Source organism: Aethina tumida, chromosome 3 (genome assembly GCF_024364675.1).
Source record: "Aethina tumida isolate Nest 87 chromosome 3, icAetTumi1.1, whole genome shotgun sequence".
NCBI lineage: Eukaryota > Metazoa > Arthropoda > Insecta > Coleoptera > Nitidulidae > Aethina > Aethina tumida.
The window spans coordinates 15417262-15435396 of NC_065437.1; the positions used below are offsets into that span (position 1 = coordinate 15417262).

At 31.9% G+C, this 18135-nt stretch overlaps 3 protein-coding genes across 5 annotated transcripts; 1 reads left to right on the top strand and 2 right to left on the bottom strand.

Annotated features, from left to right (window-relative positions):
• Positions 1-560: 560 nt before the first annotated feature.
• On the bottom strand, positions 561-9160 carry LOC109600009 (mitogen-activated protein kinase kinase kinase 4). 3 transcript variants are annotated; one of them, XM_049964478.1, is made up of 13 exons: positions 8995-9160; positions 8698-8931; positions 7223-7329; positions 7083-7106; positions 4944-5323; positions 3480-4885; positions 3287-3425; positions 3068-3229; positions 2552-3009; positions 2088-2496; positions 1742-2033; positions 1582-1688; positions 561-1528 (listed from the first exon to the last, which is right to left on the bottom strand). In XM_049964478.1, exons 2-13 carry the CDS (start codon positions 8820-8822, stop codon positions 1328-1330), a joined length of 3810 nt encoding a protein of 1269 aa, XP_049820435.1. In that variant the 5' UTR covers positions 8823-8931; positions 8995-9160; the 3' UTR covers positions 561-1327. The 3 variants fall into 3 exon arrangements, with proteins under 3 accessions (XP_049820435.1, XP_019871626.2, XP_049820436.1); XM_020016067.2 differs by having other exon boundaries at positions 8698-9160; XM_049964479.1 differs by lacking the exon at positions 7083-7106 and having other exon boundaries at positions 8698-9160.
• A 204-nt stretch (positions 9161-9364) lies between these two features.
• LOC109599993 (histidine triad nucleotide-binding protein 1-like) lies at positions 9365-10070 on the bottom strand. The gene is made up of 3 exons (XM_020016052.2): positions 9916-10070; positions 9640-9861; positions 9365-9580 (listed from the first exon to the last, which is right to left on the bottom strand). The coding sequence occupies exons 1-3, from the start codon at positions 10006-10008 to the stop codon at positions 9419-9421; spliced, it is 477 nt and encodes a 158-aa protein (XP_019871611.1). The 5' UTR covers positions 10009-10070; the 3' UTR covers positions 9365-9418.
• Positions 10071-11106: 1036 nt separating this feature from the next.
• LOC109599985 (homeobox protein rough-like) lies at positions 11107-17785 on the top strand. Its single transcript, XM_020016041.2, has 3 exons — positions 11107-11338; positions 16970-17204; positions 17623-17785. Exons 1-3 carry the CDS (start codon positions 11107-11109, stop codon positions 17783-17785), a joined length of 630 nt encoding a protein of 209 aa, XP_019871600.2.
• Positions 17786-18135: the final 350 nt, after the last annotated feature.

Here is an 18135-nt window from a genome sequence, read left to right on the forward strand (position 1 = left end):
TGATGGCAATTGAAAGTATAAACATGTGTTTAAAATGTGAAATTTAAGTAATATTTGTTGATTTACTTATTTACAATAATAAATTTTTATTCAATTGTAACAAGTTTAAATTGGGTGCAAAAAAAATTTGGAAAACATAAAATGCTTAAATTTGAAGAGATATTGATCAATGGTAACTACCACTAAACCAGTTCCACTTAATTTTCTAATAATACTGGAAACGACTGACTTATTTAGCCGTAAACTCTTAGCCATCTCTTTCCCTCGGTCTTGCTAACGTTGAATTATAATTTACTTACAGTTTCTTTTCGACCAATGATTAAATAATTATAAGTGAAAGACCTCTAGTAAGTAATGGATTTAAATTCACAGGGAGCAATAAAAATCCATAAAGCAGAAAGTTGCTATAATTTTGTCCATTGAAAAATAAAAAAGTACCCAAATATAAACTTATATTGACATTATAGGTATTGGCATCCAATTAAAGTAGTACTCGTATGTTTAATATATTTAATTACTATAATAATGATCACTGCACTGTATGAAAATTAAAAAAAAAATCTGTAGATATTTGTTTATTGGGAGCTGCTTAAGTAATACAATTTCGATATCACATTCCTCTAGAATCTACTAAAGTGCACAATTAATTACATACATAACACATAATTTTAACATGTAACATAATCCTTAAATTCAATTCTAAACACAGCAGTAAAACTTTACAATAAAATAAAAATTACACAGCAACCAACAGTCCAATCACAATATTTTCATACATCTTCAAGATTAAATATTTTATCAAAAATATTCAAAAACGTCATATAAATAATATATTTAATCTGCAAATATTAAAATCGTTCTCTATTTTTTATCAAGTTTTCAGACTTTCTATTACTAATACTACACTATAAAAAATTAAATAAGATATTTAATAATTGCAAAATTTATAAAATATAACATTAAAAAGTCCTCCATACATATAAAATGTGGCAACAGAAACAGTAAAATTTTTTTTCCTCCATTTTTCAATTACTGTTAGGGCTGCTTATAAAAAATAAGTTTGATATCACAATATTTCTATACCCTACAATTCATACAACATAAGTAAAAGCATGATATGGACAAATTTAATAATTATATAAAGTACAAAAACATACAATAAGACAGGAGATTCAATTTGACATTGAAATAATTAATGAGCAGTCAATTTAAAAAATTCAATAAAAAGAATTGTAAAATTTTGACACAATAACAAACAGCCCACACAAAATATTTAACAATATTTTTTCTAGGAACCTTTCACTATAACAATTGGTACTTTATATATCTACAATAAATCATCTCCAACTTTACAAAAATTGTGAGCCAACAATTCATGAGCAGTGGCTCTCTGTTTTGGGTCGTGTTTGAAACACAATGCCAAGAAATCTAACCCTTCGTCTATCATATCTATCGGCGGTTCTGGACTTTGACCTGTGCCCACTTTAAACATTATCTGATAATTTGAATCGAAATTTGCCCAAGGTCTCTGAAAAATTATAATTAAAATTGTAGAATATGAGAAATAATAAACGAACTTACTTGTCCTGAAGCCATCTCAACAACAACGCATCCTACAGACCAAATATCAGCTGCTCTACCATGTCCTTCAGTCATATTTTTAGTGAATACTTCAGGAGCCATGTACGCTACAAAAAGCTTTATATTATAAATAGCCTATAATTAATGAACCAAAATGAACCTTGAGTCCCCACAAATCCTTTCAATTCCCCAGGCATTGTGGAGTTAAATTTGATTTTAGCTGCACAACCGAAATCTCCAATTTTCAGGCAGTTGCCTTCGTCGGTGAGAAAAATATTAGCTGTTTTAATATCGCGATGCACAATTCCATGATCATGTAACGTGGCAACGCCAGACACCAATTGATACGTGTAACGTCGCACCAAAACTTCAGGCAATCCAGTTTCTGTAGCAGCCACTAGATTTTCAAGAGTGCCTTCTGCACAGAACTCCATAAAAAGTAACATTTCGTCCTGTAATCCATTTAAGATAAATAAAATAAATAACCATGAATTGTAAACACGTACCTTGTGCACTTCTACACCATAATACCGCACCAAATTCTTGTGGTGGATTCCTTCCAAGTTCTTTATCTCCTCCGCAACCCTTTTAATCGTGACCATATCGTTATGTTGCAATGGTATCTCCTTCACAGCCATCATTTCTCCGGTATTAATGTTGACCGCAGTGTACACTTTACCAAAACGACCCTGTCCAATTTTAATGCCCCTCTGCCAGGAGAAGTTTACATAACGACGGCGGATGTGAGACTTGTTTTCCGTATTGCAGTCCAGAACTTTGCCGATCAGCTCTTGCTTCCGCAAACGAGAGTCCATTTCGGTTTCCAAATTCTCGACGGCTTCACGGCAACGTTCCATCGGCGTAAGAGGCAACTTAATCTTCACCGATGGAGAGTTGCAACCGCTGTCGTCCCTCCTTAACAAAATAAAATATTGAGTTAATGGTAACAGAATATAAATGTCTGCTTTACCTGTGGAAACCGTCCGTCTGATCGATGAGCGGCGAGCTCTGTTCCGTGCTGGTTTTCCTGCCCGCCGACCGTTGACTCTTGTAGGTGGGTCTGGGACTCGGTGACGACCCCCTGGACCTCACCCTGATGTGCTCGAGAGAGGTACGAGGCGAACCCAGTATATCCGAGGAGGAAGCGGCACTCGAAGGTGCTGTCGTGCCTATCACGTGCGATATGCACTCGTCCATGCTACGCTTCAACTCCTCGAATTCCGTGTCCGAAAGGTATTTTGTGTTAGCGGGCTCGCACACCGTCATCAGGAACTCGAGGCCCTGATTGGCCCATCGAGGCCGCATCCCGCGTCCCCTTTCGCAACGTTCCGTTACGAACTTCATCCAGAGGTTCGCGAAGTGCACCATGTTCTTGATAAGACGCTCACGCCACATGCCGGGCGCCCCTTCCGTCATTTCTCTATAAAACTACAATTATACAGCAATTAACATGAATGTTACAATGTTTTCTTTTTTGTGCTAATACCTCAAAACCGAAACGGTAACCTTGCATGAGTATTTCTCTTATTCTTGAATTTAGAGATGCTTTGTCGTTGTCGTCGAATGACGCCAAACTGATTCGCTCAAATATAACTTGAACCTTTCCAATAGCTGTGGGAATAACACACTTGAACTGAATAATGGTCATCTGTAAAATAAATATTACACATGATCAATTTTTAAAATATAATAATTAATTACTTACTGCCAAGTTTTTGATGCACTCAGCTTCCATTATCCCTCCTTTCATAACGGTCCTACAGAAAGCCATGGTCTTCATACAATTCTCCCTTTCTTCGTTAAAAAGCGTTTGCAATTCCCGACAAATGTACAAAATATGTTGCCTAAAACAGCAACTTCATTACAATTTATTCTACACAGGAAAATTGTTTACTCACTTTTCTTGTACACTTCCAGTAGGAATAGTCTCGATGAGATCATCGATCCGTTTGATGAATCGGTTCTCAATACCCTTGAGTATCGAAACGAGAATGTTATCAAATGTTTCACCCATAGATTCAGACGCCTTCGGAATGTATTGAACTAAGTTACGAGCAAAGTCGTATTCGTCCTCCAGAAATTTCTTTTGGAACGAAGTGTGGGCGTGCTCCAGAGTGTACTTCTTGAGGTACTCAAGGTAATCACCAAACACTTTCAAAGTACAATTATCGAATACGTCCATTTTTTTAAGATAATCGTCGGCGGATTCGTTTGTACCTTCAATGGCGACCTTCACATATCCGATTATCCTCTCCCTTTCCGACGTGGCAATGGTCAGGCCGTCCTTTAGTTCCCTCATAAGTTGCCTCATGCTGAGAGGAGACGGATTGTCCGGCTTCTGTTCCAGTCTCATCATTAAATAGGCATGTATGACTTCTAGGGGGATCTGAGCCAGGAATATGAAGCTAGACCTGTATGAAGGTAGATTGAGGGCCCGGGCTTCCGGACTATGTGATCCATAACGCTGCAGCTCCAACTCGTCACTTTCACAGTTAGTTTTAGTGAAAATTTCGTCATTGTCTGGCTTTTTAAGGGTGAGCATGGCCTTATACAGGACGTATTTGTGCAATCGTTCCAAGAAGTTCAAGCTTTTGTGCAGCGCCCTGGTTTTGAGGACGTTCTCGATATAACGCCGATACGGCGTGTAGTAGCAGTTGTCGTCGTTTTTCTTATTGAATATAAATGCCGTGAGTGGGTTCATGGAGCCGGGATAGTCGTTATTGACGGAGGAATTCGAGCTGTTGTTGCTGTCAGAGGGACTACCGTTTTCAAGCAAGGCCTCCTCGTTGAAGAGCGGCCACATTGACCGCCTGCTATCCAACGAGGACACCAACTTGTTCAGTATCGCCAACTTCAGCCGTTGGTGCTTGGTCATGTTGTACCACAAGCTGATCGCCTTCACCCTGCCCACGAACTCCGGACTGTTGTACAGCGGGTACAGTTCGGCGAAGGCCTTGTTCGACGGGAATAGATTCTCGGCTTCCTCCAGACGTCTGCTCAGCCCCTCCACCTGTCTGAGAGCGTCATTTTGAGCCTCGAAACAAGACATGCAGTACATCGACAGGCAACCGCAGCAAAAGTCCTCTGATACGCCGCTATCGATAGTCGTTGTCGAGAGCCGTCTGGTTGAGTGCCGATCGTATTTGAAGTTCATGATGTCGCTCAGGATTGAATCAACCGACTGACGAGCCGTGCACAGATAATGGTCCTGCTCCATCGGCGTGCGATCCGCATGGAACGCCTTCAACTCTAACCAAATCAGATCCTTGAGTTCGTTCTGCCACAATGTCTCTTCTCTACTAATCTAAATTATATATTTATGAACCACCTCAACAATATTCTTCATTGAAATCAACACTTACCCCCCTTCTTGGATTCCTTTCCGAATTGCTCCCCAAACGAATAAGTAAACTCAACGTGTCGTAAAACTCCTTCCTGCTATTCGGACACTCTTCATCCTGTTCTGTGTCTCCCGGCTCTTCGTTTTGTTGTTGCTTTAGGACGCCCAGAATTGATCTGGGATGTTTCACAGACTGAGACCGCTGACATTGTACCGTTCTGCAGGATAAACTGAGATACTGGTTTTTGCCCTCGATTTGGTAACTCGGAATAGGCGTCGTCGGTTGTTCGTTAATGTTTTGACTTAGGGCGCCGATGGCTTGGGCGCTCGCTATGTCGAGTTTCAGATCACGTTCGGAGCCTCGTTGGAGTTTCAGGATACGTTTGCTGGTACGTTTTGTATCTGGAATTGTGACTGTGAACTTTTTGTTGGACATGAAAATAGCAAAGTGAAGAAAAGAGTAGAGTACGGTAATAAGCGAAGACATACGTATAGATAGAAAGTGTATATACTGAGCTTCCATAACAGTAAAAATACGACAAAAGTAATTACCACATATGCATTTATTAATACTGCTATAGAGAATTTGTTCTCAATAATAATAAAATATTTTCTTTCCTATCCCAAAGTAAACTTATTAAGAAGATAAATATTTATTCATAATTTATTAGCAAAAATAAGGAAAAGGAATGCAAAAAATAAGTGCTTTTTATCGCTTGTAAATAAATATGATTTATTGGCGCAATTTCCACCTAAAAGTTTTGTTTTAAGATTTAACAACTTTATTGAAATATCTACGAAGCTTCTCTAACATGCAGTGAAAAGCACAAAAGCTTTGGTTTAGGGTTCCTTCCCTTAGCATGGTATAGAATCACTATAAAAAATTATAAGTAACCATTTTGGACCATTTCGTATATAGAGAAACATCATGAGAGACGTAATGGGAACATATGCCAACTATAAATTACCAGTTACATGAATTTTTATGTATGATAATGCTACGAAGTTATTTAAAATTGGTTAAAATGTAAAAAATGTTGAGATCCACGAATGGCCAGCGTAAAGTCCGGATATAAATACAACTGAAAACTTATGGAAAGACATGTAATCTCGATTAAAACACCAAAATGTATCAAATTTAGATAAATTGTTGATTATTAATTGAAGAGTCGAAAAATTTAATTTCAAACGACCATTGCAGATATTTCACAGTTTATAGGTAGTTACAACGGGTAACGGGTACCCAACAAAATATTAACAATTTTGTTAATAAGTTATTTATAAATATGTATTTTTTAAACGTGTGCTACTTCTGTAACCACCCACATTTCTCATTTATTTTATTTAAGATTTAATTTAAGTAGAAATTATTTTTTTCACTTAGGTACTAAATGAATCATGAGAGAAGAATATAGTATAATTATTTTATAAATAAATAAAATAAAAAATATTTTGAATGCCTTAGAAGTGTGTTTCCCAAATAACGTTAAAACAGAAATGTGCGTTATTTCCCTGGCCACTACTATATGCAGATAATTCTTAAAATAGTATGCTCAAAAAGCTATAAAGTAGTAATGTGTGTAAAATATGCAAAATGAAGGCAGGTTTAAATCCTTTGTTTTTACGTAATTGGTGAAGATATGTAAAAAATGTGATGCGCATATTAATAATACAAAATAATTATTTACAACAGTATCCTCCGTTAATAACAAGTAAAGACATTGGAAGAAAGTACATAGTTCAAGTTTCCCATTTTAAAAATAGAATATAGTATATCCACAAATGGTAAAACATATTAAAAAGTGATGGACAAATATAAGTGATGATTAATAGGGAATTCTTATTAAGGAAAATAATGTGAGAAGATATATCAATATCCAAAAAATGTTCTTTTACATTAACCACATTAACCACTTTATGAAAACTCAGTCAACATGCACAAAATTTAAATATAATTTGCATAAACAATGATAAAGTAGCGCAACAAGTAGACTAAAGTGAAGAACATCTAATCTAAGCTAAACACAAATTTAACAAGATGCAGTTCGCAAAAAAGTAGCTACACTTCAATATATTTCATTTCTGTCATATACTGTTCATGTTACGATTTTATTTAACTTTATGAACACAACTTGGTGCATATACCAATAAGATTACTTACGACCAACTTTGAAGAAAGTGGTTTCTGCAATAGAAAATGTTATTTTTTCAACTAAGACAAGTCGAAAACTTTAAATTTATATCGGATTCCTTAAAAAGTGTATATCCTTAATTTTGATTTTAAATAAAACAAACACTTACCCTGTTCTGCTTCGTTACTGTCGGCCTTAGCAAGAAGTTCGTCGTACATGATGCTGACTGTGTTTCTGCGACTTATGGGAGTTTTCACCTTAGGTACTGCGACAGCCCTACACCACAAATATAATAAAACTAATATCTAACAAGTACACAATCTCTTAATCTATTTTATCTCCACTTAGTAAATTAAGATTTTTATTTTATTAAATAAAAAGCAAAGAGTTATTAAGTTTTGTAAATAGTATAAATAATTCATCAACACAATTATTTTTACTACTTCCGTTGATCCTGTTTAATGTCCAAAAAGATAAAATGACGTCCAGGAATTTTCAAGGCTTCGGCCAACAGAACTAACACAGATAAATGTAAATTGTACGGTTTATGACCACTGCATCATGTGATATTAGTATACTGTTGAACCTAATTACATATTTACAAACACATGATTTTACTTAAACATAAGGCGATTTATAAAGTTCCCACATCCATAATTACGTACATTAGTGTGTATTTTAAAATTGCAAATTCTTGATAAATATTGAATCCTTATCTTGATTAAACACAAATTAATCCATCATATATATACCATATGATAGTTAGTGGAAGTGAGGTTTAACAACAAGTTTTAAGTGCTATAAATAAACTGTTTTGTCGCCCACTGCAAAAATTCTGTAGACAAAATACATTCCTAAATTTAAAAAATTTAACTCGAATTGATTCTAAATCTAAATTTTTTTTGTCGAATAAAAAGCGAAAATAATGTGAATTGGATTCAAGGATTCATGTTGGATTTAATGGAATGGAGTTCATTGAACTTTCAATTATCATCCTGAATTTTCTAGCAAATTGTTTGAGATTATCGCAAAATAATAGACTTGTTTAATTCATTTTAAAACGCCCAAAACTGTTCGATTCTTTTCAATCAACCTGCGCAGTGATTTTACATTCAAAAGAAAACATATATAAAATCACAAGCACAAAAATGTTATTAAAAATTGTTGCTGACAAACGTTTGTAAACACACGTTAACCCAAATATTTTTAATATTGAATATCAATAAATTACGTGATGCACTTAATTGGTGCAAAAACATAAAATCATATCAAGTTTTACCATAATATGATGCATAATAATTTATGTTATCAAGTTGAATCACACATAATCCAACCAATTATCAGTCTCATAGTGAGGCAAATTGAATTAATATTTAGATTAACACTTTCATGGCGATTTCATCACCATATATAAAAATATTTTTATAACTTAAATTTTATTGATATTATTGTGATATGTTTATTATGAAGGTTATATCCAATTGGATATTAATTTATATTAAATTCACCGTTAAAACTTCTCGCTGTAAAAAATTACATATTTCACAATATAAAAAGTTCTTGTTAATTGAAATAATGTTTAACTGTTAACACATTTAATATAAATAATTGGACATTTTACAATAATTCCATTGAGACACTGACCCTCTTTCCTTCTGTTTCCTCTCCCTGTTTTTCCTGAGGATTTTGGTCCTGGGGGGTGTTTTCCCATAGATGTTGTCGAGATCACCCAGGCCGTCGCTCTCCGGACTAAGACCGGGTATATCCATATTTCCACGAATCAAAACGACACTAATCACAAATCATTGAACCCGGGTATTTGCCGTGTACTCCACGTAATGAAGAGTTACCCATCTCACTAATCTGCATAATCTATGACTGTAAACAAATTAACTCGATAACATTAAATGGGTCCTCCACATAATTGACATCGGTATTTACATAACCTAACACCGAGCGCGGAACCGGGATTGAATGCCCTTATCAGCGGGATTGTTGTAAAAACGCAACGCAACCAACATCTGACCGCGAATTTGTGCGGATTCGGTTACGAAACGACGGCGCAAATCACATTTTTCGGTTTTCAAATCCGGACCTCTTACGTGGATCAACTCAGAGATGTCACTTGCTTTGTCCTGGAAATTTACCCCCCAAACAAATTAAAGGTCATTTTTTTAATTTGTGTAAAAGTTAATTTTACGAAATTTTGATGGAATAATGTTGTTGGAATTAGGAAAATAAGGGCAACAACTTACATTACGAACCCTTTTAAATTGCAGTATATGCAACTACCATTACATTAAAAAACAAATAATCTAAATTCTTTATTAGCACACAAAATTTATCACAATGATTATATAAGTAATTAGCCTGGAGGCCATTTCAACTGGCGTCCACCTAAAATGTGGATATGAAGATGGTAAACCGACTGGCAACCTTCTCTTCCATTATTGATAACCAACCGATAACCTTCAGGACATCTTTCCTTACCCAGAGTTTTTGCCGTAATCAGTAACTCACCCAGTATCTGCAAAATATATTATATTTTAAACCACCCAATTGTAAAATTAAGCAAGAATTGGTTACCTCAACGTCCGAACTTGTAGCGTCATCCAACATTGGAATTTGTTTCTTCGGAATAACAAGAAAGTGGACTGGAGCCTGAGGATTGATGTCATTGAAGGCCAGACATTTATCGTTTTCAAATATTATATCGGCCGGAATTTCCTTAGAAATGATTTTGTCGAAAATTGTCGGCTTATGTTTGTCTTCGGCCGCTTTTTGGGCCTTGTCGACCTCCGAGCTCATCTGTGGAATTTTTGTTATTTGTATGTTTTGGGAGTTTCAATTTAATGTACTTACGGCGCAAAAATTGTTTCTGTACGATTGTTTTATATTTTTTGACAGTATGTTCAAACACCGGTATGACAAAGTTTTACTAAATATAAATGACATTTCGACAGAAAATAAGAAATTTAAACTTTGCTCTCGGAAAAAATTCAATTGAAAGTAGGTTACTTTTTCTTATTTCGATGTTTGTCAATAGATGGCCAAAAATATTTTATCAAATACGAGTTTAAAATGTATAAAAACATACAATTTAAACAATTTAATATAATATTTTTTTAATAATCTTTTATTTTAATGTTAATGTTAATGTAAAATTTTATTAAATAAAAATGAATAAATTGTTGAATCTGAGAGTTTTCATTGTTCTCCCGTAGATGTCTCTGATCTTGCATAGATGAAATTTAATTAAAATTTCACAGAACATATTTAATTTTTAATTATGTTGCCATAGACAACAAGTTTTCTTAGATTAATATTTGTTATTATTATTGTTATTATTGTTATTATAGAAGGTATTCTCTGGCAATTAGAATAAAAAAATATATTTAATTGCTTGTATAATAAAATAGTATACCCCATTCCAATAATGAAGCAATATTGATGTAAAATTGAACTTTATGCATATTTTAATAAATATTAAATTTACCTCACGAATTATTAATTCTCATTGACCTTAAATGGTATAATTTTATTTAAATGTAGTAAATATAATATGCGAAATCTTTATAAAATCTTATAATTAAAAGTTTGTTACTTACCTAAGATTAAATAATCTTATAAATAAATATATATATATATATATATATATATATATATATATATATATATATTTGAACCAAATCATTTTCAAATGTGAGAAGAACTAACCCTTTAAAATCTCATTTAAACAGACAATAAGAAGATGAATTGAATGATAATTTTTTTAAACTAAACAAACTATATAAAGGCTGTTCTCCCAATAAAATAATAATAGCGGGGAGCAATTATCCCGTTCCGCGATAACATTTAGTTAACAAGCCGCAATCATCACCCCAACTGACGGCAGACGGTTGGCTGAAACGGGCGCCGCCCCCCAATTTTATTGCCCGCCCAGTCGCACGCGCGCTCGCAAGTCCACAATTTGCACGAATTTACCTTTCAGTCGTACGAAGCGCGTTTTTAAAAATTCTTCGTTTACTTCGTTTTAATCGGTGCTTACGGAACATGGCTGCGGACGCGAAACCGACGCAGCCCTCGACACCTAGGGATTTTTTCCAGAGGATTTACGGCGACTTAGAGGACGGGAATAAGAAAAAAACGGAGGTCCAAGTGGTGGCTAGGTCTGACAACGAGTTGATAACACCGATTCCCATTCTTGCGACTCCGATTCCGTTTTTGGTACCGCCGGGAAATGAGCCGCATTTGGCCGCCGCGGCTGCTGGATTATCAGCTTTCCGTAAGTTTATATTTAAAAATTCGACAGGGGGTGATTTTCAAAGCAATAGAGACACTGAAATATATGGTAACTTGTATATAAATTAAAAGAAAAGGAAGAAAGATATAATGAACATTCTATTTTTGAAGACACTCTCCAGTAGGTTCAGATATTCTAAATTGTAAAAGTTTTGATACACCTGAAATTTGTTATTTTATGATAGTAGATAAGTAATGAAAAACTATATTTCCTGAGAAGTTTCCGAGTCAATTACTGAAAAATAATTTAGAATTGTTTCCTCACGATAAATATTTACTTAAAAAAATATATTAATATTAATATTAATATTTTAATTTTAATTTATAATAATTTTAATATAATTGAAATTTATTAATAATGTTTTTTTCAAATATTATATATGCATTAAATTTGTATCCCTTAATTAAATATTTAATAATTTTTAATATTTTAATTATTATTCATCATAATGAAATTTACTGGTGTTTAAAGAATGGCGAATGCGCTTTTAAATAAAAATTAAGCGGAACTGAATTATAGGAAGTTAATTTCTTATTATTACTAATTAAAAATGAACTTTCTTTTTATACATTTTATTGTTAATAACCCCTTTTAAATTTAAAAAAATTATAAAAACAGTTAAATTATTAGTTTGATTTAAAGTTTAGAAATTCCAATAATTGTTGTTGCAAATAAAAGTTGAGTTATATAAATTATAAAAAATATACATATAGAATAGTGTTTATTTGATTTCAATACATTGATGTATTTTGAAATAATATGTAAATTTTAACGAAATTATAACTGTAAATTAAATTAGACTGTACTAAATAAGATAATTTACAATGACAAGTTATTTTGCAACAAACAGGAAGTTTGTAAGAACAGAAATTCGTGGTTCGAAGGTATCAAGTTTTAAAATTAAATATAATAATATTAAAACAAATAATATTATGATATACAGTTTACCTTAAAATGATCTTCACAATAAATTCCACAATTTGATGAAAGTTCCATATTTTTATTTTCCCTTTTCATCGTTTTTTACCACATTTGAATGATGAAAAAATCTAAGGACAACATTAGATTAGATCAGTTAGATAAAGATCTTATATTAAGCAATAAAAAATATCGTTCATATTCTCATTATAAAAATAAATCAAAATTAATTATACGCTCCTTTGTTTTATATGATTACAATAGGTAGTGTCAACATTGGCAAAAATAAGATATACAAAAGTTATATATTTAAACTGGTGGTATAAAAAGACGACTTTTACTATTTTTTCATTTACCGAAAATATGTCAATATAATATACATACAACGATTAAAAATTTTTATAGGACATTCAAAATTTTAAAATTTTTTGAAAAATTAATTTTCTTTTTTTATTAATTTTTTAATGTGTTTAACAGCTGTAACAAAAGAGAAAATTTATTCTAATTATGTATAATAATAATAAAACTAAATTTATATATAAATTATTTATAATTATTTTTTTAAAAATAAAATTTAATTATAGTATTCGTTTTAGTAATTACAATGTAACAAGAAAAGCAATTAAAAATATAATTTTTACATATTAAAATTTTTAGTAATCTCATGATCAAATTTAATATTTCCACCAATAAGTGACATTTTTTAAATATGTTATATTAATATATTCTATCTGAAGTATATATAATATTTTTTACTGATATTATTATGTCTGCAACTGATCAGTTTAAAAAAATGAGTATTTTTTTATTTTTCAATGGACAAAATTATAACTTTTTAATTTATGATTTTTCATTGCCCTCTATGATTTTAAATTTATTATTTATTACTCTTTGTTTATTATACTTACTTAATCATTGGTCGAAGTGAAACTGTATAAAAAAATTATCATTCAGAATTACCAAGGCCAAGACCAAGAGATGGCCAAAAGTTTAAGACTAAATAAGCCAATTGTTTCCCGTATTATTATTAACCATGTTCGAAAAAAGAAAATCGATAACTGTATAATTAAAATACCGTTCGATCATATTCTTAACTGAAATTATACCCAACTTGGAGAAAATGGAACTTTTTACTAAAAAAAAGAAATTACAAATTTGACTTGCTTAAAATCTCACTCAATAGACCACATAACAGTGGAGACGAATAATTTTAGTAACGAATATAAATTTAATTTATAAAAATGGTTCTGCTTATGTTAAATATCCTACAGAAATATGAGAATTTTTCTATTCTTCTTTCGTAGACCCCCTTAGACTGATCTATTTGTAGAGAATATTACAGCAGAATATTAACAAGCAAAGCATCGATGTTTTCTCTTCCCGTCCCATTTTCCAGGCTTCAACTCAATAGAAAACATGGAGGATCACCTTTATAAGCAAATTCTACATAAAATTTGTAGAAATTTAAATAAATTCAAGAAACTTAAAGGAATATAGACTTGTCATATATTTGGAAGAAGTATACAAAAGGATTTTATTCAAAGTGTTAATGTTACATTAAATAACAAAGATTTAATTATTAGAAATCTCTTTAAAAATATTCATATCCAGCTTAATTCAGAAATATTATATAACATTTTATAGAATAACAATACAGTAGTAAATTAGAGTGGAATATACAATAAGATAATATTATTTTAACAGTTTACATAAAATAAGATCATTTTAAAAAGTGCTATAAAAATGACCACTAATTATTAATTGTAATTTGAATAATCATTATTATGTTTAAACTAAATTTATAATTTATTAATAATTATTTATAATTAACATATATTAATCTTAAACACTAATATATATTATATTAACAATAAAACGACTTATAAAATTTGATTTGAAATTATGATGATATTTTTTTGTAAATTTTAAAACTATATATATATATTTTTTTAATATTCTGGGTTTCACTTAATGAATTAAGGAATAATTTAAATATTTATTATTTGAAATGAGAAACATAAATAATCATAAAAAACTTTATTAGAGAATAAAACGAAAGAGGAAGCCAGACGCGAAGCGCGACATTAATATGATCCGCGCGCGAACGTTTCGAGGGGCCCAACAATAAAATCAAATTGTGTAAAGTGTGATTTTCACACCTCCGTAAATACCGGCATTGTCGGATCGCGTTCGGCAACAGCTAGACTGTGGAATTCAGAAAATAAGTCCAGTACAATATGAAATGTAAAATATTATTATGATGAGATTACCAATGTACAGTTGAACAACTGCGAATCGTTTCGGGAGCCGTCCCACCGATGCGGCGTCGTGGTGGGGGTGGGACAGGACATGTGTCCCGGCGAGCGTCGCGTCGCCGTTGCATCGACGCCCAAATCGACGCCCATGTTCCACCACGTTCTATAAGTCATCTTAATTGCTTAATAGTTTTCGTTCAATTGAAATTTTAATTTATTTAATAATTTTATTGGTGATTTCAATATGATTTTCTAAATAATGTACTAAATAAATAGAGACTCATTTTGTATTTAAACAAAAATTAATTTTACTGTATTAAGAACTGAAATATTCAAATGGTTTTACAACATATTATTACTGTTGTTATTATGCGAGATTGTTTGTGTTTTTAAATTTAATTTTTGGTGACACAATGTTGAAATTATTAAAATTAAACAGATATGATAATGAGATAAATGTTGTAATCAAAATATCGATACAGAATACGCATTGTTCAAAATTTAACAATAATTATTATGTTGGGAACCAAATATCTGATCGTCAAGCGTCAATGCAAGCGTTTACACAGATTTAACGCGCAAATAATGCTTTAATGCGATTACACTAAGCTTCTTTGTGTGGCAATAACAATATCTGTGTGCAATATCCATTTTTCATATAAATATCCAAATGCAAATCCTGAAAAAATCTCTCTTGAACATTTCTGTGAGTTAGAAAACAAATTTACATTTACTGTCTCTAATATAACATATGTAGTGTAAATACATTTAAAAGATTCAATGAAATATCGGCATTGGTCGTTTGAAATTAAATTTCCCCACTATTGAATTAAAAACTCTATTCATCTAAATTTGAAGCTTCTTCGTGTGTTAATTGAGATTACATGTCGTTCCACAAATTTCCAATTGTATTGTACTTAGTCCCAGACTTTATTCTGGCCAATAAATTTTATGTTTTAACCAAATTTGAACAACTTTGAACGTGTGCTTTGGATCATTATCATGCATAAAAATACATTTATTGGTAAATTATCGTTGGTAAATGGTTCCATTACATCTCTCATCATGTCTTTATATACGAAACGATCCATTTTATTAATAATTTTTATTAATGGTCCTATACTATGCAAGGAAAGGAACCCCAAACCAAAACTTTCCTCCACCGTGTTTTTGTAGTTCATCTCGGATGCAAACTATTATCAGGAGGACGATGAATGTATTTTTTACCATCTAATCTTGTTTTATTGAACATGGATTCATCACTTGAAATAACGCCCAAATTTTGGAGGATAATTAATATATTTTTATTTTTTATACCAATGTTTTTTTTTATTGTTTTGTTCATTCGGTCGACGTCTGATTGTTCTACTATTTATTTAATTAGAAGACAAAGAAGGATGTCGTTTACTAATTTTTTCCAATTTATCTGTCAATAAAAGGAATTGTTTTTTATTATGAAATTTCCTTAATATATTTTTAATTGAATGTAAGTAAATCATTTTTCGGAAGCATCATAAGTTTTTAGCGATATCAGCAATATTTAGATCTGGATGTTTCATGTTTAGTGAATTTATTTAAAAAATATGGTAATATAAATTCTACTAAGAAAAAATTCAGACTATTAAGAATATATATAAATTTTGTAAATTAGTTAACAATTAACTATTTTACATTATAGTAAAATTAATATAATGAAAATGTGGTAAGTATTTTCAAGATCAGTCAAATGTCTAAATTCATCTAAATTGTTAAATTGAAAAAAAATGTCATTTAGTGTTCAGACCTATTTGATTGGTAATAATTTTTCTATATGTCTGGAGACCTCCACTATTTAACCAAGTATATTCAAGTTTACCTTGAATCGTTGGAATAAAATAATAATATAGCAATTCAAATAACCTATTAAATCTCAATACGATCGAAATCATTTTAAAGTGAAGCAGGGAAGTGACCGAACCGGAGAACAACATATGCAAGGTAAATTAACCAGGGGGCTTCTCGCCCGCTTCCGCTAATCACGTCGCAACATATGTCTTCCTGCAGGACCAAAATTCACACGGTATGATCTATAACACTAGTTAAATTAATCGACTGATCATCCGTACTTCCTCTGTGTGATTTTCGATTTGTCCACTTAAATTGTCTGACCAATCGACATTACACTCTGCTACTTTTATGAGTGTGTATTATTTGAACGGTTTCTTTCCGCAATGTGATACTTCTCAACGTTTAGATTAACACGAATAATGCTACAAATAACAAATCACTCTAGTTCACTCCCCCATCTAATATGTTTATGAGAATCTAAACGTGTGGATCATTAAAATAGATTGGTCCACACTTACATCATGATGATTTATACAGGTATTAATGATTATTTGCGTCCCCTACCAAAAAACAGCTGTTCATCTCACCTGAAACGGTATTAATTAAATTTCAGTGGCGAGAAGGAGGAGGAAGGAGGGCAGGCCGAGGAGACAAAGGACGACTTTCAGTAGCGAGCAGACTTTACGTTTGGAAATCGAGTACCAGAGATCCGAGTACATTAGCAGAGGAAGGAGATGCGAACTGGCCGAAGCTCTGAGACTATCCGAAACTCAGATCAAGATCTGGTTCCAGAATCGCAGGGCCAAGGACAAACGGATCGAGAAAGCGCACATCGATCACCACTACAGGTTTGTTTAAATAAATAATCTCCCTGTACAATCAAAGAGGAAAATCAGATGAGAAAATATTGCCGGACATAAAAAGATTAATTGGGCTTACGATCCGAGATGTTATCGGGACTTCCCCCTAAATTGAAACGATAATCCTCGTTTATTTTTGAAACACCGCTCGAACATGCCTCATTTAACATCTTTTTGTGTCGCACAAACAATAAAAACAACCCTTGTCACCACTATTATGGTTTATTTGCATGCTTAAGTGCGATCGTAATTCCAATTATCGTACTTGTGCAGAGAACTTATAACAATGAAACAGGTGTTAATTAATATAGTTATTTCGTGTCATGAAATGGAAAACTTTGTCATTTAAACAATGATCATAAACACTGGTGTTATCTTCGATTGTGAATTGTAATGTTTGTTTCAGGAAGTTGTTGGGTGCGTTTCCAGGAAGTTTTTGCCCGATTTGTTTGGACGGTCCTTGTTTCCACGTTACTTCCATTCTGCAGGCACAAGTTCCATTGCAAAATTCTAACAGTCCTGATCCAGAATCGAAATTCACCATTAATCAAAATAATCAAGACCCTTAAAAATATTTCTAATTTGTCTATAAAGTTTTCTTGTATAATTCTAGTCCTAGTTTTAAGTGATTTGTATATAATTATTACTTATAGAAAAATATACATTAATTATTAAACATTAAAATTTTTATTTAATTAGTTTTTTCACAATTGACCTATTTGAATACTTTTTCAGATCACTCAACAAACGTGTTTTTTAGTCTGCACAATATCTGTTAAAGTTTAAAGAACTAAAATCTGAGTGTTCTAAAGTAAAATTAAACTAAAAGAATATTTCAAAATTTAGTAACAATTTTAAATAACTGGGAAGATAAAAAATACATTATTTTAAAAATTTTTATATATAACATTTCGTACTA

What these genes read in the sequence shown, in the direction of transcription:
- LOC109600009 (XM_049964478.1), bottom strand. Translation starts at nt 8,822, where the DNA reads ATGGATATACCCGGTCTTAGTCCGGAGAGCGACGGCCTGGGTGATCTC. An exon ending in CAGACGGACGGTTTCCACAG is followed by an intron (nt 2,497 to 2,551) that starts GTAAAGCAGACA and finishes TATTTTGTTAAG; the next exon opens with GAGGGACGACAGCGGTTGCA. An exon ending in ATGGTGTAGAAGTGCACAAG is followed by an intron (nt 2,034 to 2,087) that starts GTACGTGTTTAC and finishes AATGGATTACAG; the next exon opens with GACGAAATGTTACTTTTTAT.
- LOC109599993 (XM_020016052.2), bottom strand. Translation starts at nt 10,008, where the DNA reads ATGTCATTTATATTTAGTAAAACTTTGTCATACCGGTGTTTGAACATA. An exon ending in ACAGAAACAATTTTTGCGCC is followed by an intron (nt 9,862 to 9,915) that starts GTAAGTACATTA and finishes AAAATTCCACAG; the next exon opens with ATGAGCTCGGAGGTCGACAA. An exon ending in CTACAAGTTCGGACGTTGAG is followed by an intron (nt 9,581 to 9,639) that starts GTAACCAATTCT and finishes TATATTTTGCAG; the next exon opens with ATACTGGGTGAGTTACTGAT.
- LOC109599985 (XM_020016041.2), top strand. Translation starts at nt 11,107, where the DNA reads ATGGCTGCGGACGCGAAACCGACGCAGCCCTCGACACCTAGGGATTTT. An exon ending in TGCTGGATTATCAGCTTTCC is followed by an intron (nt 11,339 to 16,969) that starts GTAAGTTTATAT and finishes ATTAAATTTCAG; the next exon opens with TGGCGAGAAGGAGGAGGAAG. An exon ending in CACATCGATCACCACTACAG is followed by an intron (nt 17,205 to 17,622) that starts GTTTGTTTAAAT and finishes TGTTTGTTTCAG; the next exon opens with GAAGTTGTTGGGTGCGTTTC.